At 53.6% G+C, this 23,495-nt stretch overlaps 2 protein-coding genes across 5 annotated transcripts in view; one reads left to right on the top strand and one right to left on the bottom strand.

The window, feature by feature from the left end:
• TBCD (tubulin folding cofactor D) overlaps positions 1-23,495 on the top strand; it is a 149,575-nt gene that overhangs the window by 28,824 nt on the left and 97,256 nt on the right. For all 4 annotated transcript variants that reach the window (XM_029928649.1, XM_029928652.1, XM_029928650.1 and 1 more), the window contains exons 9-12: positions 5,270-5,406; positions 6,488-6,548; positions 7,402-7,476; positions 12,861-12,955. In XM_029928649.1, coding sequence (XP_029784509.1) covers positions 5,270-5,406; positions 6,488-6,548; positions 7,402-7,476; positions 12,861-12,955 — 368 coding nt within the window. The remainder of the gene's footprint in view (positions 1-5,269; positions 5,407-6,487; positions 6,549-7,401; positions 7,477-12,860; positions 12,956-23,495) is intronic.
• ZNF750 (zinc finger protein 750) lies at positions 19,761-22,358 on the bottom strand. Its single transcript, XM_029928654.1, has 2 exons — positions 20,780-22,358; positions 19,761-20,638 (listed from the first exon to the last, which is right to left on the bottom strand). The coding sequence occupies exons 1-2, from the start codon at positions 22,213-22,215 to the stop codon at positions 19,930-19,932; spliced, it is 2,145 nt and encodes a 714-aa protein (XP_029784514.1). The 5' UTR covers positions 22,216-22,358; the 3' UTR covers positions 19,761-19,929.

Below are 23,495 nucleotides of genomic sequence, written 5' to 3'. Positions count from 1 at the left end.
ACTGGTCTGGGAGGAAATGTTTGGTAAAGTTCAGCTCAGCCTTTGTCTCATGTTACAGTAAGTTACCGAAAACTGTGCTATATCTTAGTGGTGTTTTACTGAAATTAGCTTTTGGGTCACAGAGCTTGTTCTGAGAGAAGTTGTTTTATGAGGCTGAATGTTGGTGGTCTAAAATGGTATCGATGGGCAGCTGGGTGGCTCAGTCAGTTAAGCCTCCGACTTTGGCTCAGGTCATGATCTCATAGTTTGTGAGTTCGAGCCCCACGTCGGGCTCTGTGCTGATAGCTCAGAACCTGGAGCCTGCTTCAGATTCTGTGTCTCCCTCTCTCTGCCCCTCCCCCTCTCATGCCCGTCACTCTCTGTATCAAAAATAAAGTAAAAAAAAAGATATAGAAAATTAATGTTCAGTACTTTGTTGGGGTTTTCAAGGGAAACGGAGCCAACAGGGTGAGAGGGTGTGTGCGCACACACACAGACTTGTAAAGAGTAGGCTCACGTGACTGTGGAGACTGGCAAGTCCCAAGGTCTGCAAGGTGAGTCAGAAAGCTGGAGGCCCAGGAGAGCTGATGGTGACATTTGAGTCTAAAGGCAGGAAGGAGAGGGTCAGCCTCTTTGCTCTGTTCAGGTCTTCAGCTGATTTGATGAGGCCCACCCACACTGGGGAGGGCAATCTGTTTTACTCAGGTTACTAATTTAAATATGAGCTCTCATCCAGAAACGCCCTCACAGGCGTACACAGAATAGTGGTTGGCTGAATATCCGGGAACTCTGTGGCCCACCTGTGTTGACACATAAGATTGACCGTCACAGGTACTATAAGTTTGTTTATGTTTTAAGAGACTCTGTGCGAGTGGGGGAGGCACAGAGAGAAAGGGAGACACAGAATTCGAAGCAGGCTCTGTCCTGACAGCAGAGAGCCTGATGTGCTCAAACTCATGAACTGTGAGATCATGACCTGAGCTGAAGTTGGACGCTTAACCAATTGAAGCCACCCAGGCACCCCAAAACCTTATTTTATTAAAAAAAGGTTTTTAAAGTTGTTTATTTATTTAGAGAGAGAGCGCGCGCGCGCGCACGCGCGCGCGCGCACACACACACGCCTTCGCGCATGCGGGAGTGGGGGAGGGGCAGAGAGAGGGAGACACAGAATCCAAGGCAGGCTCCAGGCTCTGTGCTGACAGCAGACGCCCACTGCAGGGCTAGAACTCACGAACCATGAGATCATGATCTGAGCCGAAGTTGGATACTCAACCAACTGAGCCACCCAGGTGCCTCCCCATCACAGATGCTATAAACCTTTACTTGGGAAGGGATAGAATTTCGCATCATAATTATTTTGTTCAGCTGGCATTTCCATGTGCATTTAATGTAATTACTAATGTGGTTGAGTTTAAGTCTATCCTCTTGCTAATTTTTGTTTCTTCCGTCTTCTGTATTTTTTAAAAATTTATTTTATCTTCTTTATTTTCAGTACCCTTCTCCTTTCGGCTGTCTTCCCTGGATGAGGAGTAAGCCTGTCTGGCAGGCACTGATCTGTGCCCTCCTGCCCTCCTGTTAGCTTGGTCTTCTTTCCGTTTCTTCTCCCTGGAGCGTAGCTCTTGCTCCTATAGCATGCTCCTCACTGCCAGTGCACAACTGTTCAGCTCCCCTTGCTGGGCCCACACCTCAGTGATTCCCTAGTGTTATAGGAGCCCTGAACTCAGCTCAGCTCTCAGCCTCCTGGCTGCTCTCAGCTGGTGCTTCTGGGTCTTGCCTTGCACTTGCACATCCTAGAGGTTGTCCAAGGATCCAAGGAGGCTTCTGTGCAGAATTGTGGGTTTCCTTCTCAGCAGCTACTTCTCCTTCAATGTCTGTCCCCAGATACTAGCCATCTCTGTAGTCGTGACTATTTTTTCTCCAATCTAGCAAGACTGCTGCTCTCTGCTTGGACCCTCCTTTCATGTGCTGGGGTTTAGAAAGTACCTTTGCGGGTGCTTGGGTGGCTCAGTTGGTTAAGTGTCCAGCTTCAGCTCAGGTCATGATCTCACGGTTTATGAGTTTGAGCCTCGGGTCAGGCTCTGTGCTGACAGCTCAGAGCCTGGAGCCTGCTTCATATTCTATGCATCTCTCTCTCTCTCCTTCTCTTAAAAATAAACGTTGGAAATAAATAAAAGAGAGACCTTTGGGATGGGGGTGCCTGGGTGGCTCAGTCTGTTGAGCATTATTTGACTTGATTTTGGTTTAGGTCATGATCCTAGTGTTGTGGCGTTGAGCCCATGTTGGACTCTGAGCTGAGCATGGAGCCCACTTAGATTCTCCCTCTCTTCCTCTGTCCCTCTCCCCTGCTCGTGCATGTGCTCTCTCTTTCTAAAAACAAAATCAGAAAAGTCCCTCTGGGGAGGAAGCAGGGGTGTGGTGGTGGGGTGCACCTGGGCACCTGCCTGCTGTGTGGAGTTGTGGCCTGTGCTCGGTGGGTCTCTCGTGGGCACCAGTGGCTGACTTTTGTCCAGGTTTTGTGGTTGGTTGTGGCAGAAGGGTGGATCCGATTGGCACCTAATGTGTCTGTCACTCGATAGTTTCTGGTTACTCGGAGGTGTACTTTTCCTACACAACAGTCTGCGTGTGTGCTCATTTGAGAACAGGGACAAGGACGGCAGCCACTGTGTGTGATCTGTCACGGCGAGTGTGATCCGTCACCGCGAGCGTAATCTGTGGTGGCTGCTGGCTACTCTCTCCTGATTAGCTACCTGCTGCTCCTCGAATTCTGACCCCCAACTCTGAGGTGTGATTTTTTACCCCACACCAGTCCGTTCCTGGACTCCAGCTGGGTGTCCCACAGTTAAATTCCATTCTGACCCTGTCCACCCGGAGGTTGTGTCTGATCCCTCTGGGTAAGAGGTCAGTCCTACAAGACTGCCCCCCTTCCCCCTCCCCGCCGACTTCCTGCATTTCTTCAGACGCCAGTAGTGGGTCTAGGTTGTCACCTGTAACTCGACTGACCCACATCTCCCTCCTCAGACTTGATTACTGTGCCAGAGCAGCTCACAGAACTCAGAGAAAGTTTTGTTTACTAGATCACTAGTTTATTGTAAAAGGATGTCACTCAGGAGCAGCCAGATGGAAGAGGTGCAGAGGGCGAGGCGTCGGGGCGCAGCCACCCTGCCTGGCTGTCCGTGTGCTCATTGTCCAGAAGCGCTCCAAACCCCATCCTGTTGGGGATTCTTTCTTTCTTTTTTTTTTAATGTTTATTTTTGAGAGAGAGTGTGAGGGAGGCACAGAGAGGGAGACACAGAATCTGAAGGAGGCTCCAGGCTCTGAGCTGTCAGCACAGAGTCGAGTGTGGGGTTCGAACCCATGAACCGTGAGATCATGACCCAAGTTGAAGTCAGACGCTCAACTGACTGAGCCCCCCACCAGGCGCCCCTGTCCTTTTGGGTTTTTATGGAGGCTTCGTCACAGAGGCACAGTCGATTAAATCATTGGCCGTTGGGTGTTTACTCAGCCTCTGGCTACTCTCCCCTCCTTGGAGGTCGGGGTGGGACTGAATGTTCCAACCCTCCAGTTATGTGGTTGGGTCCCTTCATGACCCGTTCCCATGGTTAGGTGACCAAGGGACTTTCCAGAAGTGGCTTCATAGACATAACAGAAGACACCTTAATTCAAAAATAGGCAAAGACCTAGTATATATCTCTTGTTATAAATGACAACGGCACAGTTATGTGAAAGAATACTCCAAAGTTTAGCAGCTCAAAACGCATTAAAAAATATTTATCTTAGAGAAAGCGAGTAGAGGAGGGGCGGAGAGAAGGAGAGAAAGAGAATCTTAAGCAGGTTCCATGCCAAGCGCAGAGTCCAGTGTGGGGCTCCGTCCCATGACCCTGCTGTTCATGACTTGAGCCGACATCAAGAGTTAGACGCTCGGCTGACTGAGCCCTCCAGGAGGCCCAAGGTGATGCATCTTTATTGTCGCCGCTTCTGTGGATTGGGAACTGGGGGTAACTTATCGGGATCCTGTGGTCAGGGTGTGTCTGAGGCTTCACGAAGGTGTTGGCTGCTGTCATCTCCAGGCTCGACTTAGGGGGTCCCTGCGGCCAGGCACGCTCGTAGCATTGCTGGTAGGACTCCGTTCCTTGGAGGCTGTCTGCTGGGGGCCTCCCAGAGCCCTTGCCGCCGGGCAGTGCACAGCGTGGTGGCCGGCTTCTGTCAGAGAGGGAGGCGGCAAGATGGAAGCCACAGTCATCCTGAGCCGCCTTGGGAAGGCCGTCCCCTCCCTGCTCTGCTCTCCCATCAGGAGGCGTTGGGTCTGGGCTGTACCCAGAGGAGGGGGCTGTACGAACATCAGAAGGCGGGCTGCCTGCCACTGTCCTCGCTCTCCCGACTCGGAAACCGGTTCAGAGAGTTAATGAGCTGCTCAGGGCCACAGTTACCAGTGCTCGAGCGGTGTTCAGCTTCCGGGCTCTCTGCGAAGCTCTGGCTGTCTGCGTGCAGGAGTGCGTGCAGGCTGCCGCTCCCAGACACAGCCTGTACCTTGACTCCGGCACCTTTTGTGCTCCAGGCTCTGTGCTGATCCGGGGCCTCCCGCCAGTCTGGCCCGTGTGTGCTTGCCTCAGTGCCGCACACTGGTGCCCACTTTCCAGGAGGCAGGGCAGCAGCGATGGGCCTTTCGTGCACATCCTTGCATCTGTCCTGTCACAGGCCTCTGGGGGAGGGCCTCCTCTGACAGATGGGGACATTGTGGCAGCCGGACGTTCAGGAGCCGTGTGGAGTCGGATGGTGGGTCTGGCCTGTGCTGACGCCCTCACGGCACATGGATGATGCAGTGGCCTCGGCCAGGGGGAGGAGGGCCGGGGCCGATGGGGCCTGAGGGGGAGGCTCTGGAGACCGCATTCGCAGGGGCTGGCGGTGTGAGCTGACGGGTCCGGGGCGGCCAAGGGCCTGAGGGGCAGTAGGGGCAGGAGGCAGAGCGCCTTGTGAAGAAGGTGAGTGCCTGGGCGCGCTCCTGCCGTCCTGCTCTGTCCCCTGCCTTTCTGCCTGGAGCCCGCACAGTACTCGGGGGCTTCTGAGTAGTGCGGCCACTCTGTCCTGTGGCTGACCTTGCGGACGCCAGCTGCTGACCGCCCCGTTTTTCTTCCATCCTGTCTCTGTAAGACACTTGAATTGTCACAGGCATCCTTTAAGATCATATGGGACACCAAATTAACCAAATTATTGATTTCCGTCATCAAGATGGTTTGTCCTTGGGACTCCGGCCGAAGTGGCCGTGGGTCCGAGGTCATGGGTGTTTGCGCAGGTACCAGCGTGGCTGCCGCTCCCTGGCTGCTAACCTGCAGCTCTGTCCCCGGAGTCAGCAGGAGCTGAAAATGCACTCGGAGACTCCCGCCAGCGACGGAGACTATGATGTCCCTGAGGAGGTGGAGAGCGTGATAGGTGAGTGCGGTCCCTGCGGGCTCTGGTCTTGGGGTGGCGATGAGGCTCCTCTCAGGTGCGTTTATTGGCCGCCTGCCTTCGTGACCTCTCTGTGCTGCAGCACGTGGCCTTCTGTGACCTTCCGCACCCTCACCTTTCGTGGAGTTTGTGGACGCTTGCCTGTAGTCTGGAGGCCCACGACCCTTTGGGTTCTGGACCCTGTCATTCTGTTTGCTGTTTGCGGTCCTGTGTGAGCCCTCCTGTTTGTACCTTGCTCCCTGGGTGCCTTGGGACAGCTCCCCGCCTTCAGCCTGCCCCCGAGCCCGACCTGGGTGCATCCTGCTGCTGGCCTCAGGCCTTCTACGGGGGGTCAGAATGGTGGCTGCCCTGGGCCCTGCCCCGCTCTCCCCCTGAGGGGCAGAGCCCTGCTTCGACTGTCCCTGGCCCTGCACACCCTGCCTGCTCCCCCAACCCTGCCAGGTGACCCGGCAAAGGACAGCCCTGTGCCTCCTCTGGTGCTGACTGTCCCTCGTGTCCGCTTGCCTCTCCTTCCCAGAGTTGTTCATACCTGTTGCCCCCATACCCCTGGGGCCCTACACAGCCCCGGTCACAGTGAACTTGACTCATTCACAGGCTCCCATTCTTCCTCTATGTCAGTCTTTCCCAGGCTGCCTGGTGCCCTTGGTCAAGGTTTCTGTTGACTGAGGCTTGCCAGGACCTTTTCCGAGCAGCCTCTGGGCTCTTCCCACTTCCTTTGGGCCCCTCTGTGGCTCTTCTGGAATCTGACCTGTGCCCAAGACCCCAGCAGAGCCCCTTTTCTGCACCCTCTTGCAGACAGTGACCTCTGGGAAGTCTTTCTCACTGGTGCTTTCGGTCCGCTGATGGCTCTGGTGGGCGGATCTACTTCTTGGCAACAGTGGCAGGAGTAGGCTTAAATGATTTTTTAAAAACGAAGAAAAGGAAATGTCTTTTCTTACAAATAATTTTCTTAATGTGACTCCTTTCATGCTGCTCTTGAGTAACCTGTAGGGTGGAAGTGAACTTCCGTAGCACTGGGGTGAGTGTGTGGAGCTCACAGACCTGGTCTTCTGTGTTCTTGCAGAGCAGCTGCTGGTCGGGCTGAAGGACCAGGACACGATTGTGCGGTGGTCTGCAGCCAAAGGGTAGGTGCCTGCTGTCCTGCCTCAGGGGGCTGGGCCAGGGGCCGAGCGCGCTCTGTCATCGGGCATGTCTCCTGCTGTTGAGAGCTGGGAACAGCTTCGAGATTTTTAAAAGGTAGAACAGTTTTTTCTCATTTACATTTATTGCTTTATGTTCTCATTTTAAAGGTAATTACTGGGGAATGAGGCGCCTTCATTTTCTTGCCTTTCTGGCTAGAGTGCGTGGAATTACGAGCATATCATTTGCCTTTTTTGCCTTTCAGATTTTCCTTTTCTTTCTGTTCCGTGTCCTCAGCAGCACAGCCCCGTCCCTGTCACAGGCAGGCGCGTAGCCCCCGAGGTAGTAGGCAGCGCCAGCGCGGCCTTGTGTAACCCCAGAGCCCCTAGAGGGAAAGCGGTGTGCGGCCTGCAGAGAGGGGCCCTCGTGGGGGAGGCGTTCACTTCTCAGGCAGCCTCTGAGCCCCAGGTCACGTGTGGCTGGGCCGGGGCAGGCCTGGAGGGATGCTGATCCATGTTAGGGTTGTCTGTGTGGACGTGTGGCAGCCTGCTAGGCGGGGGGCGGTCTGAAGCGGCCAGGCCGACCGAGGTGCCGTTGAGCATCCGTGAGGCTGCTCTGTGGGCACACCCGCCCCTTTGCCTCCCTCAGGAGATGCCCGTGTCCGTCTGTTTATGTCACTAGGATGGGGCTCTGCCAGGCAGGTGGCCTTGTGTAGAGCAGAGCATGTGTGAGGCTTGCCATGTGTCTGCCTGTCTTTCCCACTCTTGGAGGCGGGGGAAGGTGCGGGGACAGGTCCTCGTGGCTCGGCCCCTCACGACGGGTCTGCAGCGCTGACGGAGGGCTGCTCCTCTCTTTCAGAATTGGTCGGATGGCTGCAAGGCTTCCCAAAGAGCTGGCGGATGACGTGGTCGGGTCCGTGTTGGATTGTTTCAGGTATGTGAGAGGGTCAAAGAGAGATGTGTTTCTGGTTGAAAGCAGTGGCTTCTCTTCTGTCTTTTGACATTTTCTTTCAGTTGAGCTGTTAGAGACTCTACAGCCTTTTTTATCTTTTGAAGTTAAATTTGAGAACTCTAGTTATTTCTATTTCTTTTTAAAAATAAAGTTAAAAAATTATTTTTAATGTTTTATTTATTTTTGAGAGAGAGAGACAACATGAGCAGGGGAGGGTCAGAGAGAGAGAGAGACACACACAGAATCCGAAGCAGGTTCCAGGCTCTGAGCTGTCAGCACAGAGCCTGATGCCGGGGCTTGAACCCATGAACAGTGAGGTCATGACCTAAGCTGAAGCTGGACGCTCAACCGACTGAGTTACCAGGCGCCCCAAAATAAATATTTTTTTAATGTTTATTTATTTTTGAGAGAGAAAGAGAGAGAGAGAGACAGAGTGTGAGCGGGGCAGGGGCAGAGAGAGAGACACACACACAGAATCTGAAGCAGGCTCCAGGCTCTAGACTTTGAGCCTGAGCTGTCAATACAGAGCCTGACATGGGCCTCGAATTGATGAACTGTGAGATCATGACCTGAGCCGAAGTTGGATGCTTAACCAACTGAGCCACCCAGGCCCCCCTCTGTTACATTTCTTTTATCAGCTTAGACCCCATTACATTTAAAAGCCTTAAGAAAGGGGCACCTGGGTGGCTCAAGTCAGCTGAGTGATCGACTTCGGCTTACGTCATGATCTCACAGTCCATGAGTTCAAGCCCCGTGTCGGGCTCTGTGCTGACAGCTTGGAGCCTGGAGCCTGATTAAGATTCTGTGTCTCCCTCTCTCTCTCTGCCCCTCCCCATCTTGTGTGCTTGCTCTCTCTCTCTCTCAAAAATTAATAAACATGAAATAAAATAGAAAAGAAATAAAAGCCTTTTAAAAAATTGGTTTTGAGCATGTAAACACACAGATCTCTTCCTTTGAGGAAACCTGCGGTCACTGGGGTGAAGTCCAAGAGAAGTCTGTGGTGAGGCATGTTCTGGGTCTGCCTCTGTGGTGGCCGTGTGGTATGACTAGCCACACGTGGCTATTGAAACTTTAAAAAGAGGCTAGAATGACCCAGGTATGAACTTTACATTTTATTTAATTTTATTGGATTTGAATTTAAATTATTAGACCATATGATAATGGTCATGGTGTGTCTGGGGGGCCTGTGGTGCAGGTGTGGACTGGGACATGCAGGTGGCAGGTCCTTGGGGTCTGGGCCTGGGGCCTACAGGGCAGGGACTCTGGCAGCAAGGTGCACACCTGGGTGCACGGCATGTTTGGTGTGGTTACTCCCAGAGGACTCCTAACTTTGCCCGTGAAAACCTCTCTCAGGGTTTCAGAACCAGGTGCTTCAAAGAAGGGTGCTGGGCTTGGGCCCCAGCTTCACTCCTGCCCTCATGAGCCAGCTGCTGTTCTTCTCGGGCTGCTGTGGGTGCAGGGGAGGGTCTGTCTGCACTCCTGGGGCTCGGCTGTATATGCTAATTGCCGAGGATGCTCCCCCCGAACCCCCGGAGCAGGCTTCTTCTGGAGCTTTGTCTTGAGCCTGCTCGGCGGCAATTTGAGGAGTGCAGGGGAACAGGATGTCACGTGTGGGTCACCTTTCACGGAATAATGCTGTGTGTCTGGCCAGTGTGCCTTTGAATGGAAACATTTCACCGTTATCTGCTAGCAGAAAACGTGCACTCCTTACTGTGGTTCTGAAACGCTTGTGTTAGGGGAAGGAAAGTGCTTCCTGTCCATGTGATGATTCTGCTGGCTTGTGTTACTTATTTTTTTACCTATTTATTTATTTATTTTTGTTTAAAAGTTTTTAATGTTTATTCTTGAGAGAGAGAGTATGTGTGCATGAACAGGGGAGGGTCAGAGAGAGGGGGACACAGAATCTGAAGCAGGCTCCAGACTCTGAGCTGTCAGCACAGAGGCTGATGCGGGGCTCGAACCCACGAATGGTGAGATGATGATCTGAGCCAAAGTCAGCTGCTTAACTGACTGAGCCACCCAGGGGCCCCTCTGCTGGCTTGTTTTAGGGTGTCTTCTTGGATTTCTTTTCTGGGGGCATGGTGTTGGGTGTGCTGGTGATGCTGGATGCCACTGGTCCTGGGCGGCTGCAAGGTGTGGCTCTTGCGTGGCCATGGCGGAGCCTACTCTCTGGAGAGGGCAGCACTTTGAGCCAGGGCTTGAGGGCCTTTCCTCCCTGACCCCTTTGCCCAGGACACGACAGGTCTTTTTTTCTATTTCCTTTCTTAGAGCATTTCTGCACCTGCCCTCTGGGGGTTTAATGCTGTCTCTTTACCCGGGCACTCCCTCGGGCCCTTCCTTGCCCAGCCTCCTTCCTTCCCTTCGCACCTGTCACCTCCAGCCCCTGCCGGGGGCATCCCTGGCATTGGCTTTCCCCAGCAGTGGCCGTTCCAGTGCTCCTGAGCCTCCCTCACTCCTCCGGCCATTGTATCTTTGCCTGGAGGCCTGGAGCCCTTCACCCGGTGCATCTTGATTAAACTCCTGACACACGTTTTCTCCCGGCAGACATCTGGCCTTTTCTTCTGGTCTGCACCCATGGTCTATTTTAGTCATCTTCATTAGTTTGATCTCCAGACGCTTCTTTGCCTCTGTCTTGTCATTGTGATGAGCCCTTGTGAGTCTTGTAGTTAGTTGTGTAGGGCCGAAGCTCCCTCACTGCGCTTGGTTCCCGGGGCCAGCAGCCCGGAGCGGCAGGCAGGACGTTGAGGGAAAGGGCCTGTGTGCAGAGCCTGGCTCAGAGAGGGGGTTCCCTCCCCCCAAGACCAGTCTGCTTGAAGACCCTGAGAAGCAGGAGCCTGTTGGGTGGAAGGCATGTGTAGGGGTGGGGGCGGCAGGACTGGCTGGGACCCGGCACAGCGGCGATCTTGTCCCTCCTTTCCTGGGACATACGGTGAGCTGCCAGCTTCTTCTCAAAGGACCAGAACAGGACATTAATTTTATTAACTATGAGCATGTGCCCCTCCCAGGACTGCCCCTCCTCTCCCAGCTCTGTTTCCAGGCCATGTTATGTAGCACGAAGCCACAGACGTCCCTAGGGGGCTTAACAGTGAGGACCAGTGTGAGCGGCATGGCCATCATCCCTCCCTGTGTCCTGTCTCCTGGGTGCGAGTCTGAGCCAGGCGTGAGTCCCACCTGGAGTGGGTGGAGTAGGGGGACGACACTGTAGGCAGGACGATGGTCTTCCTTGGTCCCCCCCAGTTCACAGGTGTTTTACAGCCTGGCAGAAGGTTCTGTACCTTTCCATAGCTGTTCGGGAGCAGCAGTGTGTACAGTTAGTTTGGAGATAGACGTTGGTGTAACTGGTGATTGTGTTAGTGGTAAGAGTCATTTTAGTGCTGATCTTTTATAAGGTTCTTACACATGGCATCAAATCTTCATGGAAAACATAAAGCGTCTCTTTATTTGTTTAAATTGTTTTTTAATGTTTATGTGTTTTTAAGAGAGTGAGTGAGAGAGAGAGACAGAGACAGTGTGAGCAGGGGAGGGGCAGAGAGAAAGAGGGAGACACAGAATCCGAAGCAGGCTATGCACTGACAGCAGAGAGTCCGACACAGGGCTCGAACTCAGGAACTGCGAGATCTTGATCTGAGCTAAAGTTGGACGCTTAACCAATTGAGCCACCCTGGCCCCCGAAGCCTCTCTTTCTAGTTAAAATTCTGAAGTACACAGAAGTGCCAATATTAAAGTTTGAAATGGTCATATAGCCTTCAGGACAGATACTTAATAAAACATCTGAAACTTGGGGCACCCAGGTGGCTCAGTCGGTTAAGCATCTAACTTCAGCTCTGGTCACGGTCTCCCAGTTGGTGAGGTCGAGCCCCGTATCGGGCTTTGTGCTCACAGCTCAGAGCCTGGAGCCTGCTTCAGATTCTGACTCTGTCTCTCTCTGCGCCTGCCCCACTCCACTCCACACTCTGTGTCTGTCTCTCTCTCATAAAAATAAAACATTAAACAAGTTTTTTTAAACATTTGGAACTTAAAAATTTGTAACTGGAATTGTAAGTTGGCCCTGGTTGATGGAGAGGTCCAAGGGACTCAGTGAGTCTGTCTCCGGAGGCCTTGGCACACGGGAGTGGGGGGGGCGGTGGGGTTTGCTGAGTACCTGCCCGGTGGGTAAGCCTACGCGGTCTCCGGACTGAATGCTCTCTGCTTGTTGGGGAAGTGTATTTCCCTGTTTCTGTCGGCAGCCAAGCGTGGAGACTCTGGTCAGCCCTTGTCAATGTGAGAAGCCCCTGGCACTGGTCACGATGCCATCGGTGCACCTGGAAGCAGGAGCGCTTTCGGCCGCTTCAGGATCGCCGTTGGCGTAGTCGTGCATTAGGGGTCTGTGTTTCAAGTAGTGGGATGCGGTTCTCTACAAGGCATTCCGTTCTGGCCTTTGAGTCTTACCCTGAGTCAGGGAAGGAGAGTTCCCCGCCCCGTTCTGGGACCCCCCTCAGTCACCCGGGTTTTGGTGACTTGAACAGGGTGAGTCCCTGGCTGTGTAGTCAGCTGGCATGCGCGGCTGTGGCAGGGAGGCTGTGTAGAGCCTGGGGGTCCCGCCGACGCATCTCTGCAGGTTGCTTCCTCTGTGGTCGCACGTGGGGCCTTCCCAGGACCCGTCCTTGTCATCGGGAGATCTGAAGAGAAGTACTGAGCACAGCACTTACCTGCAATTAAGTTTCAGGATTTTATTTTATTAAAATTTTTTTAAATGTTTATTTTTGAGAGAGGAAGAGAGACAAAGCATGAGTGGGGGAGGGGCAGAGAGAGAAGGAGACACAGAACCTGAAGCAGCTCTGGGCTCTGCGCTGATAGCAGAGAGCCAGATGCAGGGCTCGAAGTCATGAACCTCAAGAGCATGACCTGAGCCGAAGTCAGATGCTTAGCTGACTGAGCCACCCAGGTGCCCTAGGATTTTATTTCTTTAGTCAACACTTTAAAAACTCACTAATGGGGAGGGGCGCCTGGGTGGCTCAGTCAGTTAAATGTCTAACTCATGACTTCGACTCAGGTCATGAGCTCATGGTTCATGGGATTGAGTAGTAGTGTGTCTGGCTCTGTGCCGACAGTGTGGAGCCTGCTTGGGGTTCTCTCTCTCTCTCTCTCTCTCTCTCTCTCTCTCTCTCTCCCCCTCCCTCCCCACTTCCCCCCCAATCTCTGCTTTCCCCCTGCTTGTTTGCACTCTTTCTCTCAAAAATTATAAATAAGTGTTAGAAAAAATAAAGAATTACGACTCGCTCGTGGGTCTCAGCCAGGCTGCCAGGCAAAGGATGGACACCTGCAGTCTGCCGTTGGGGGAGGAGTGGACGTGGCCCCTCCAGTCTCACGCCTTCCATGTGTCTCAGTTTTCAGGAGACGGACAACGCCTGGCACGGTGGCTGTCTGGCGTTGGCGGAACTGGGCAGGAGAGGCCTGCTGCTCCCTTCTCGACTGGAAGACGGTGAGTTCCGCGCTTGTTCCCGGCGCCATCAGGACTGTTTGTGGCTCACTGGGTGCTCCACGTCACGCCGTGTCTCCGGCCGGGAGCGCGCTGGGCCTCTGCCCTCCCTGCCACCGTCGTATGCAGGACAGAACGGACTAGACCTGTTTCTCTCAGCCGTCCTTCTTGTATCGACCGTTCTGATTTTCTGACTCTTGTCCCTGCTGTGAAATGTCAGTACCGCAGACACACTGTGCGTCTGGATTTGGAGGGCCAGGAACCACTGTGATGTCTGAGATTTTCTTGTCCCTCAGAACTGGTTTTCACCCCTATGGGGGCGCTGTAGCCTGTTGGGAAGTTCTGCCCTGCCCCTGTTTATCTCCTGGAGTGGCATCATGGTCCCCAGGAGCGAGGCTCACACTGGCATGGGGAGGGGGTGGAGGGCCTGAGCAGGGGGACAGGAGCGCAGAGCAGCAGACAAAGAGCAGGCCGCCAGGCTCCAAGCCAGCGTGTCCCAGCCGTCGGGCCTGGACGCGCACAGGTGCGGCCCTGTCTGGTTGGTGGGGATCATCACTGGGTGTGGCTGGTAGTGCCTCTGGGCGGAAGGAAAGGGCACCTGCGAACGATGGAGAAGGTCACATCCTGGGGTCGGCCATCACGGCGCTCTGCACGCTGAGGGTTACAGCTGTCTGTGCATAAATCGCTGGGACCCTGCATCTTACTCTGCACCACCTGAGCTGTGGGACGTCAGAAGTGATGGCTTTGCACTTGGCATCGTGAAGTGGGAGGAGGGCCCTTAGACCCCCGAAGTTCTATGTACTCTTGCTATTTATTTTTGGGAGCTTCGTTGAGACACAGCATATGTACCGTGGAGTTCACCATGTACGGCGTGCAGTTCAGTGATTTATAGTGGATTTTATAGAGCTGTGCAACGACCGTCCTCACCTAGTCTCAGCACACTCATGCTGTCCCAAAGGAACCCCCGTACTCAGGGGCAGTCACTCCCCATGTCCCCTCAACACACCCGGCCCCAGGCGGCCACTATTCTCCTTTCTGTTTTTTAATTTGCCTTTTCTGGTCATTTCTTATAAAGTGGAACCCATGAGAGTGGTGTTGGGCCTGACTTCTTTCCCTGGTGCGATGTTTTCAAGGCGCGTCCGTGTCAGGGCGTGTAGCTCTGTTACATGCAGTGTGCGGTCTCTGTTTACGGCTGAGTAATGTCCCATCGTGTGGCTGCACCACACTTCGTGTGTTCACCAACTGACGGACGTTTGGGTTTGTCACATTTTGGCTCTTATGGATAATGCTGCTATGAACATTTGTGTGCAAAAACTTTTTTTAAATGTTATTTTAGAGAGCAAGAGCACGAGTAGGGTAGGGGGCAGAGGGGGGAGACAGAGAGAGAGAGAGAGAGAGAGAGAGAGAGAGAGAGAGAGAATTCTAAGCAGACTGCACGTTCAGCGCAGAACCTGACCTGAGGACTTCCTCTCACAACTGGGTTTATGACCTGAAAAGAGTCGGACGCTTAACCGACTGAGCCGCCCAGGCATCTCGTGTGCAGGGTTTGTGTGGATGTCAGACTCTCCTCCTCTCGGGGATGTACGTTGGAGTGGGATTTCTGGGTCTTATGGTAACTCCATCTTTAACTTTTTGAGGAAAATGTTTTTCAAAATGGTAGTCCATTGTACATTTCCACCAGCGTGAGAGTTCCAGTTTCTCCCCATCCTCCCAAATCCTTGGTTTCCTCGTAGTGGGTGTGCTCACATTTGTGTTTCCATGACTGACTAATAACGTTTAGCATCTTTTCATGTGCTTGCTGGCCATGGATATCTTTGTTAGAGAAATGTCTGTTCAAATCCTTTGCTCATTTCAAAAATGAGGCTTTTTGTTGTTACTGTGAGAGTTTTTAAAAATATTTTTTTCAGTGTTTATTTTTTTTTGAGAGAGAGAGAGAGAGAGAGAGTCAGAGTGCCAGTAGGGGAGGGGCAGAGAGAGAGGGAGCTAGAATCCCAAGCAGGCTCCAGGCTCTGAGCTGTTAGTCAGCACAGAGCCCGACGTGGGGCTTGAACCCACGAACTGTGAAATCATGATCTGAGCCGAAGTCGGATGCTTAACTCACTGAGCCACCCTGGTGCCCGTTACTGTGAGTTCTTTATGTATTCTGGGTGTAAGCCTCTCACCAGATAGAGGACCTGTGGTATTTCCCCCCATTCCATGGTGGTTGTTTCACTTTCTGGTTGGTGTCATTTGCGCCAAAGCCCTGCATTTTGGTTGATTTCGGCTCACCAGTCTTCTGCGTGTGAGTGTGTCACAGACAAGGTGAGATCCCTTCCTGAGGAGCTCCGACTCCAGTTGAGCCTTTCTCTGCTTTTCGTGTCTGAGAGTAACTGGCGTGTGTGTGTGCTCGCCGTATTTTACGATTTCCTGGTGCCCACCGGTCACTGACCGCTGGACTGAGAGACTGAGCGTTGGTGTCATGCCTGAGGAGTGTCAGGCTGTTGCTTAAAATCGAGACGCTGTGTCCTGTGGTCTGTACCTGGTTACCTCTCGCCTGGCGGCGCCCTCCGTGTGCGCCGAGCCCTCCTGCAGGCCTGGCTGTGCCCGGTGGGGCCTGGCGGCGCTGTGTGTCTCCTGCCCGGGGAGGCCGGCGCCAGGCCTGCAGGCCGAGGCGCAGGCAGCGGGCCCGGCGCTTGTTCATTCTTCCTCTTCTCAGCTCTGCAGACTGGGTGGGCCCGCGGCCTGCCTGTCTTCTGGCTCACGGACTCCCGCTTGCGCGTGTTCAGGTCTGTTACCGCACAGCTCGACTGAGATTTTCGTGTCAGTGATGGTGTGTCTTCAGTTTCAGAATTTGTTTGGTCTCTTTTTATAGTTTTTGTCTCTTTTTTGACATTCCATGTTTCTTTCAGCACTGTTCTCTTGGTTTCCTTCAGCTCTTTGAGATATCTGAGGAATCTGTTAAAAGTCTCTGGCTTTACTATAATGTCTGGGCTTCCTCGGGACAGTTTCTCTGCTTTTCTTTTTTCCTTTGAACAGGCCATTCTTTTCTGTTTCTTTGTACGCTTTGTGCTTTTTTTTTTTTTTGAAACTGGACACTTTGAATACTATAATCCTATAATGTGGTAACTCTGGAAATCAGGTTCTCCCCCGTCCTCAGGGGGACGCTGTTATTTGTTGAAGGTGATTGTTGTCTATTAGTGACTTTTTCCAGTCTGTTTGCAGCACCTGTATTCCTTGTTGTGTCTGGTCTCTGAAGGTTTGGTTCTGTAATGCCTGCAGCCAGCCAGTGACCCGACAGATGTCCTTAAATGCTGGAATTTTGTACTCTTTCTTCCTACGCACTCTTCTGGTTTCTGCAAGTTTCTGATGAGATTTTCGAGTTCTGAACAAGTTGAGTGTATCAGTTTTTGCTGGCTTAGTGGTTGTTGTGGCGGTGGAGGGACTGATTTGTGATGTCATCCGAAAACTAGCATTTGACTGGATCCTCTGAGTGGAGACAGATGTCGAGACAGGATTAAGTGTGTAGAGACTCTATTAGGGAGGTGCCCATGAGAGCAAACAGGAAGGCTGGCAAGCTACTGTCCGCCCTGAGGGCTGTGGGTGGGGTGGGGCTGGGGTCCTCAAGCCGATGTCAGCCATAGAGGCAGGTGGTCCCATGTCCCCAGATGGGGCCACGCTGGTGTTGCTGCTGCACTCTCCCCCTGGCAGTGGCGCCGTGGGGCCTGGCTGTTACCACAGCTCTCCTATTGGAGAGCGCTGACCTCTCCTGACCTTGTCGTTCCCCACAGGCCTGTGGTGTGTACCTCAGTCCCCAAGGGAGCAACTGGGCCCTGAGTGGGGTTACACTTCCTGGTGCTCCGGACAATCCTGGCTCCTTCCTGTTCCCAGGACCAAGTCCTTACTGATTTTTTTTTTAGTGTTTTATTTATTTTTGAGAGAGACAGCACAAGTGGGGGCGGGGAGGAAGGCAGAAGATCCGAAGCAGGCTCCAGGCTCTGTGGTGACAGCAGGAAGCCCGACGTGGGGCTTGAACCCACAAACTGCGAGATCAGGACCTAAGCTGGAGTCGAACACACACCCGACTGAGCCACCCATGTGCCCCAGGTCCTTACTGATTTTTAACCTTTGTACATTTTGAACCGTTGGACATTCCAGTCTTCGAGAAAAGAGAACACCGTAAGGAGACATCTTTGACTTCGCACGTGCAGTGCTTGTTCTAGCCTACTGAATTAAAGTGTCTTCTCCCTGATGAGTGTGTGTGCTTCATTTCACGCCCACCTGTGTCTTCCTGCCCCGTGGAGTGTCGCGTTGTGCTGAATACCAGAGCTGGTGATGGGGTAAGACTGCTCAGAAAGGTTGTGGTCAGCATTTGTTCCCCTCTTTGTTGCGAGTTCAAGGACCCCTTTAGAATTTTTTTTCAGCTTTATTGAGCCATAGTTCACCTAACATACAGTTTACCTATTCATGCGATTCAATGGTTTTAGTATATTATTTTTAAAAAACATTATAGAATATATATGACATAGACATTTGCCATGCTGTTTTTAAGTGTATAACTTACTGGTATTTATAGTTAGTACAACCATTATCACTATTTCTGAAAACTTTTCATCATCCTGACTGAGACTGTGTCTCCGCTAAACTCCCCTCTCCCCTCCCCTGCAGCCCCTGCTAACCACTCCTCTGTCTGCCTCTGCAGATTTGCCTGTTGTCAGTGTCTCGTCTAGTGGGCTTGTATAAGATTTGTCCTTTCCTGTCCAGCTTCTTTCACTGAGCACACTGTCTTCATGGTTAATCCACGCGGTAGCAGGTGCAGACTTTCATTCCTTTTTCCAGCTGGGTAATACTCTGCCGTAAGGTGGCCACGTTTTATTTACCTGTTCACCTGTCAGTGAGGCGTGTGTTGCTTCATCTCTTTTTAAAAAAATGTTTACGTGCTTTGAGAGGGAGGGAGAGGGAGAGAGAGAATCACAAGCAGGCTCTGCATGGACATGGGCCTTGATCTCATGAACTGTGCCATCGTGACCTGAGCCGAAATCAAGAGTCAGACACTTAACCCACTGAGCCACCCAGGTGTCCCTTGCTTTCATGTTTTGACTATTGTGAATAGCGTTTCTCTGAGCACTGGCGTCCCCGTACTGTTGGAGCCCTTGCTTTGACCTGTCTGAGGCGTGTGCCTGGGAGTAAAATTGATGGCTCACGGGAAAGTTACGTATTTAACTTTCTCTGGGTTTATTATTTTTTATACATAAAGGTTAAAAACTTACAGCTCTGACGTAATTAGAGCAGCAGTAAGGCCGTTGCCTCGCTCCAGAGACCTCGGCCTGCAGTGGCGCTTTTAGACACAGATGCGAAGGGACTGTTGGGCCTCCGTGTCTGTGTCTGTTGCATGTGACCTTGGGGGATTGCAGTAGGAGGGGTCAGTCGTGCTGCAGGCACACACAGTTCCACAGCGAAAACCTGCAGGAAGTGATGGCCTCTGCCCTCCCGAGAGCCCCGAGGCTGTACCTGCTCCCGTGCCGCGCTGTCCCAGGAGGGCTGGATGGTCGTAAACTGTCCCTGGTTCCTCTTCTCACCACTTACGGGGAAGCCTGACACTTTGGGTGAGCTGTAAAGCACGGTGTTCTCGGAGTCCTTGGGCCCTGGACACACAAGGTCTGCGTTCTTGTGTGTAGAGTAGGAGGCGAGAGTCTGTATGCAGGGCGCCTGGCTTTGGGTCCTGAGCCTAGAACACCGCCTCTGACGTATGGTTTGCTCTTTGTCAAAACATTCTGGCATCTGGGGATGATAGCGCTCTGGCGTGTGGTGAGCGGAGTGCACGAGGGCTCGGCTTTGAGTCCTAACAGCGTGCGTTCGGGGTCAGTGGCACGTGGTCTGAAGGCACACCTGAGCCCTGCACTGCCACGTGTCAGAGGGCAGGCCCTCTTGAAAAGTGGGAGGAGGGGGTCCTGTGAAGGCCCACAGGCCGGTGTGCAGGCGGCAGTCCGATGGACTGAGGCTCGGGGAGCCTGAGGTCTGGGGAGCCCCAGGGGGGGGTGCGTGCCCGGACTTGGAGGCCGCCAGCCGCCTGGCATGCACTGGTGCACCCACGTGCTCGTGCCCGCACAGCAGGCCGCTTTTTCTCCGTCTCACTGCTGCCTCCGCTCTTGTGGCAGATTGAAGCATAACACAGAATTCATGTATTGTTAACGTCACCTATGAGTTTATTGGAAAATTAGCCATATATACATCATTTTGGAAAAAGGAAAAGGAGGCTGAACAAGTCAGAAAGTTCTTTGTAACATCGCACAGAAGTAGAGCACGTTAGCAATAGCTTCGCCAGCAATACGTGTTCCGACCTGGAAATAAATTATTTGTATAAATAGCCTCTTGATGTTTGTGTATTTTCGCTCATAACACATCGCATAATTTTACATATAGCACTTTGACAGAACTGGAAGCATTTTTTTTTATGGTATATTTTTCCAGTAATTGTTCTTTATTTCAAAACACACAGTAGGTTTGATAGCAAAACAGTTAAAAGCAATTTATTCTAGTGCTAAGATATTTATAAGTATTTTTAATAGTTTTCCTATAAAGTGGGTTACATTTAAAAGCTGTCTTTTAATCTGTGCATTCCACTTGACATTTTACAAAAATGAAAGTCAATGTTGAACTCATCAGTCGTAAGGGTGTGAGTCATTTAAATATTTTTTTTACAACCAAAAGTAGAAACACCTTTGAATATTCTTGCTTGATATTTTCAAAACCTGAATTGCAGCTTCTTTCTCTCTTTCTTTCTCTCCCTCCCTCCCTCCCCCCTTCCTGCCTTTCTCCCTCCCTCCCTTCCTTCTTCCTTCCTTTCTCTCTCCCTCTCTCTCCCTTCTTCCCTGCCTCCTTTCCTGAGGAGAAGGGAGCTGCATCGGAAGGACTGGCCAGGGAAGTCTAAGGTGCCCGGGAAGACTCGCTGCGGTTGTGAGCGACTCGGGAAGGTGTGTGCCCATTGGTGGGGGCCGGCGCTAAGACACCCGCGTTCTTTTCCGGAGGGTAAACACTCGGGCCGTGTCGCTGGGCTTCGTCTTCTTCGCTCCTTGCTGGGACTTCCCTGCTTCTCTGGGGCTCGTCCTCTTTTGCCCTCTGGGTCTGAGGTCACACTGAGCCTCCGGGTTTTCCGTGGCACCGAGAGTGGGGGCGTCTTGTGGGCAGGCGGACTCTGGGGCCGTGGGCTCCCCGGCGCCGGCCCGCACGTCCACGGGGCTGCAGGCGGCCAGCTGGCAGAGGGCCACGGCCGCCGTCTGCTTCTGCTCATCGCCGCTGTCCAGCGCTCCCACGTCCTGCGCCTTCGCGGAGGCCATTGTTGGTGGCACCTCCGCTGCATCGAGGCTGCTTTGGTTCGCCTGGGCGTGTTCTGGCCCATCTTTGGGACATTCCACGTCACTGTTCTGAGCGGCGGCGGGGGCAGGTTCTGCCTCTTGCGGCGGGCTGTGGAAGGGAGGTCTTGGAGTGAGGGCGTTACAGGGGTCCTTCACCGAGAGGTTGAGAGGCATGTCCTGCACCTCTGCAAAGTCCTTGTACACGGGGCTGTGAGTGGCCGCTTTGGTCTCTGGTTTCTTAGAGAGGTTCAGCGGGGCCGCCCGGGGGCCGTCCTCTGGGCTGAGAGGTGTGGCCTCTGGATCATGAGAGGCGCTTCTGGTCTCGCCTGGAGCATCCCCGTTCATGGCGTCAAGGCTGGAAGAGGCAAAGAGAGGCCTTAATAGGAACCTTGCTTAGAAAAGTTACTGTCTAAAGGATTTTGAGCAAGTATGAGCTTGGCTAATGGAGTACAATCAGAGACATGCTTTGGAGATCTTGAAAATGAAATTTTCTTACCTTTTTGGGGACTCTTCTCTGTTTTCCAGAGCCTGGGAATGTGGGTGCTCTGTGCTTTTCTTGACAGGTTTGAAGGCTGTCAGGCTGTGCTCAGGCTGATGGGGCCTTCCCAGGGTGCTGGCGCCTGGCTTGTCCGAGAGGCCGCACAGCCCGGCACACGGCTGACTCGTCTGTGTGAAGTTGGTGGGACTCGGCCTTCCCGGGGAGCCAGTGGCTGCGCTGCCTGCGCGAGGGCTCATTTTGGTTCCCTCTGTATCCCGCTGCCCATCTTGGGAGGGGTCTTTAGCCTCGGGAGTTGGGCTCTCCTTCTCAAATTCTGTGTGTTTTTTGTGGGTGTTGGAAGGACTTGACTTGGACGGACTCAGGGCTGGGTAGAGCAGGGCCTCTTCCAGTAGTTGAGAACTGTGATCCCTGGACATGCCCGTGACAGGTGGAAGTCTGAGCCCGTAGGAGGAGAACGCAGACTCTGGTCTGTAAAACCCATAAGGAATTGGCAGGCTGGAGTGGTACTGCTGGAAGAGCCTGTAATGGTCATACGCTGAGGGCGGGTTCAGGTGCTTGGGGACAGGCCCCGGGGGAGGCAGCAAGGGCCTCTGGTCTTGGGCCCCGTAGACGGACAGCAGGGGGGCATCACACTCGGGCGAGTTCCCAGCAAGTAGGTAGGGTGAGTAGACGGTGGCCAGTCCGTGCTCTGTGTAGAAGTGCGGCTGGTACTCTGGGATTGCGGGGTGCATGTAAGGGGAAATGGCACTAAACCCCTTTGTAGAGGGGATTTTGTGTGGGAACTCAGGTGGGAGGAAGGGCGCCCCAGCTTTCCATGGATACCCAGGAGCATGGAATGCGGACTTGGCATGGAAGGAGGTGGCTTTGGCTGTGGGGCTGGGCAGGGCCAGCAGTTCAGGAGCCTCCGTGTGCTCTGGCCCTTTGAGTCTGTGCTCTCCCACTGGGACAAATGCTGAAGGCCGCACAACGCCTTCCAGCACAGGCTGGGTGCCTCTGGTGGCTTCCGGAGCTGGACTCAGGGGTGCTGCTCCCTCGTGGAGCGCAGGCTTCTGTCCTGGGCACCTGTGGGGCCCACGTGCGTGCAGTTCCACATTCTCCTTGACGTTGTCCTTGGCAAGGCTTTGCTGGAGTTTGGCCTCAAAGTGTGGGAGCCCGTTGGTGACAGGCTTGGCCGAGGTGGGCTTCGCTGCCGCGTCTGGCTGATTTGTCTGCTTCGGGTCTAGAGAGTTGGACTTGGGGCACTTGGGGACTCGGTCCTGCTCTGACACTAAAGTGATGGAGTTTTTGCAGAGACCGTACTTCATGTGGTTGAAAAGGTGTGACTTTTCATTGCAAGTGAAAGGGCACTGGAAACACTTATACTTGAAGGGTTTTCCTGGAGGCCTCGGGATGTAATGCGGCTTTTTTGGTTTTCGCTCTTTGAGAAGACTCATGTTCCTTCTTGTGGGGTAGGTCCTGGTCCCCTCGCTGGTCCGGTCGCTGCCGGCTCCTGTCTGATTACGATCTGGCAGCTGCTGCTTCTCCTTCGCTTCCTTTCCAAGTGCCTCTATTCGCAGCCTCCTCCATGTGCTGTGGGTCTGACGGGTGAGGTCTCACTCATTGCGGCGGGGGCTGCAACGGAGGAGCAGAGCCTTAGCCTCACAGTAGGTCACCTGGAGGCACGGAGGGGTCCCCAGCCTCATCAGTGCGAGGAAAAGATGAGCACCAACTGCCCCCACCATGTGTCTGTGTGCTCAAGTCTGACCTGAAGGAGTTGGCCTGGAGCTACGAAGAGTGGGGTGTGCTAGTGCCGGCTCTGAGAACACCTGTGCGTCTCTGAGTTTTGGGAATCTTTGTCCTGTGACCTGAGGCCTCAGATGCCAGGGAGGTTGTAGACTCAGGCCAAGTGACCGTTGGGCCCCCCCCCCCCCCCCCCCTTGTTCATGGCTTCTGTGGTGCTCGACTGACTGCACTGACCAAGGCCACAGGGGCCTGGCCTGGGTGTGGCCCCTTTGTCCTGTCCTGCTTCATCGTGCTGTGTCCTGCGTGTGGCTGCTTAGGGAAGAGGAGTGTGTAAACGTGCAGTCCCACCTGCTGCTTCCAGAATCAAATGGGAAGTCCGCTTTACGGCGGCGGTCCCAGCTATGCATGTAAGTGCTGTGTTTACCTTGACTCAGGTGGCTCTGAGATGCGATTGGGGTGAGTTTCTGAGCCGTGTGAGTGACTGAACGTTCTCCTTCGCTGCCCTGTTACCGCCACCCCCCCTCGTGAGTGGCGTGGAGTACGTTCCTTGCCCGGACCCTGCCCGGCCTGTGGACAGCTGAGAACCTTCTGGCCCAGGGTGCCTGCCTACCAATAGCGGCGCCTGCATGAGAGATGGGCAGACCGTGGTGGGACTCCAGCCCAGCCTTTACCCTTTAGGAGGTGGGCTTTGGGCCCTTCTCGGCAAAGTGTTTGGCATGCGGTGGGCCAGTGGGAGGCATCACCTCCCCTAGGCCTTGGGCCCTGGCAGGGGCTACATGTGTCCCTGGCCTTCTGTGCCTTCCCTGAGGGCCCTCCTCTCCCTGACCCCTGCCCTCCCAGGCTTACCCAGAGCCTCAGCCTGGTTTCCTTCACAGGCTGCTCCCTATGGCCCTGGGGCGCTCAGCCTCAGGACCCGAAACTGAGGACAAAGACGTGAGGCCTGGGAGGATCTTGCACGGCCCCAGTGGCACGGCAGGGTGCCCCAGACCAG

The sequence above is a fragment of the Suricata suricatta genome, chromosome 17 (assembly GCF_006229205.1).
Source record: "Suricata suricatta isolate VVHF042 chromosome 17, meerkat_22Aug2017_6uvM2_HiC, whole genome shotgun sequence".
NCBI classification, from domain to species: domain Eukaryota; kingdom Metazoa; phylum Chordata; class Mammalia; order Carnivora; family Herpestidae; genus Suricata; species Suricata suricatta.
Note: the sequence above shows the minus strand (reverse complement) of the source record. Positions and strands in the feature narration are given on the sequence as shown.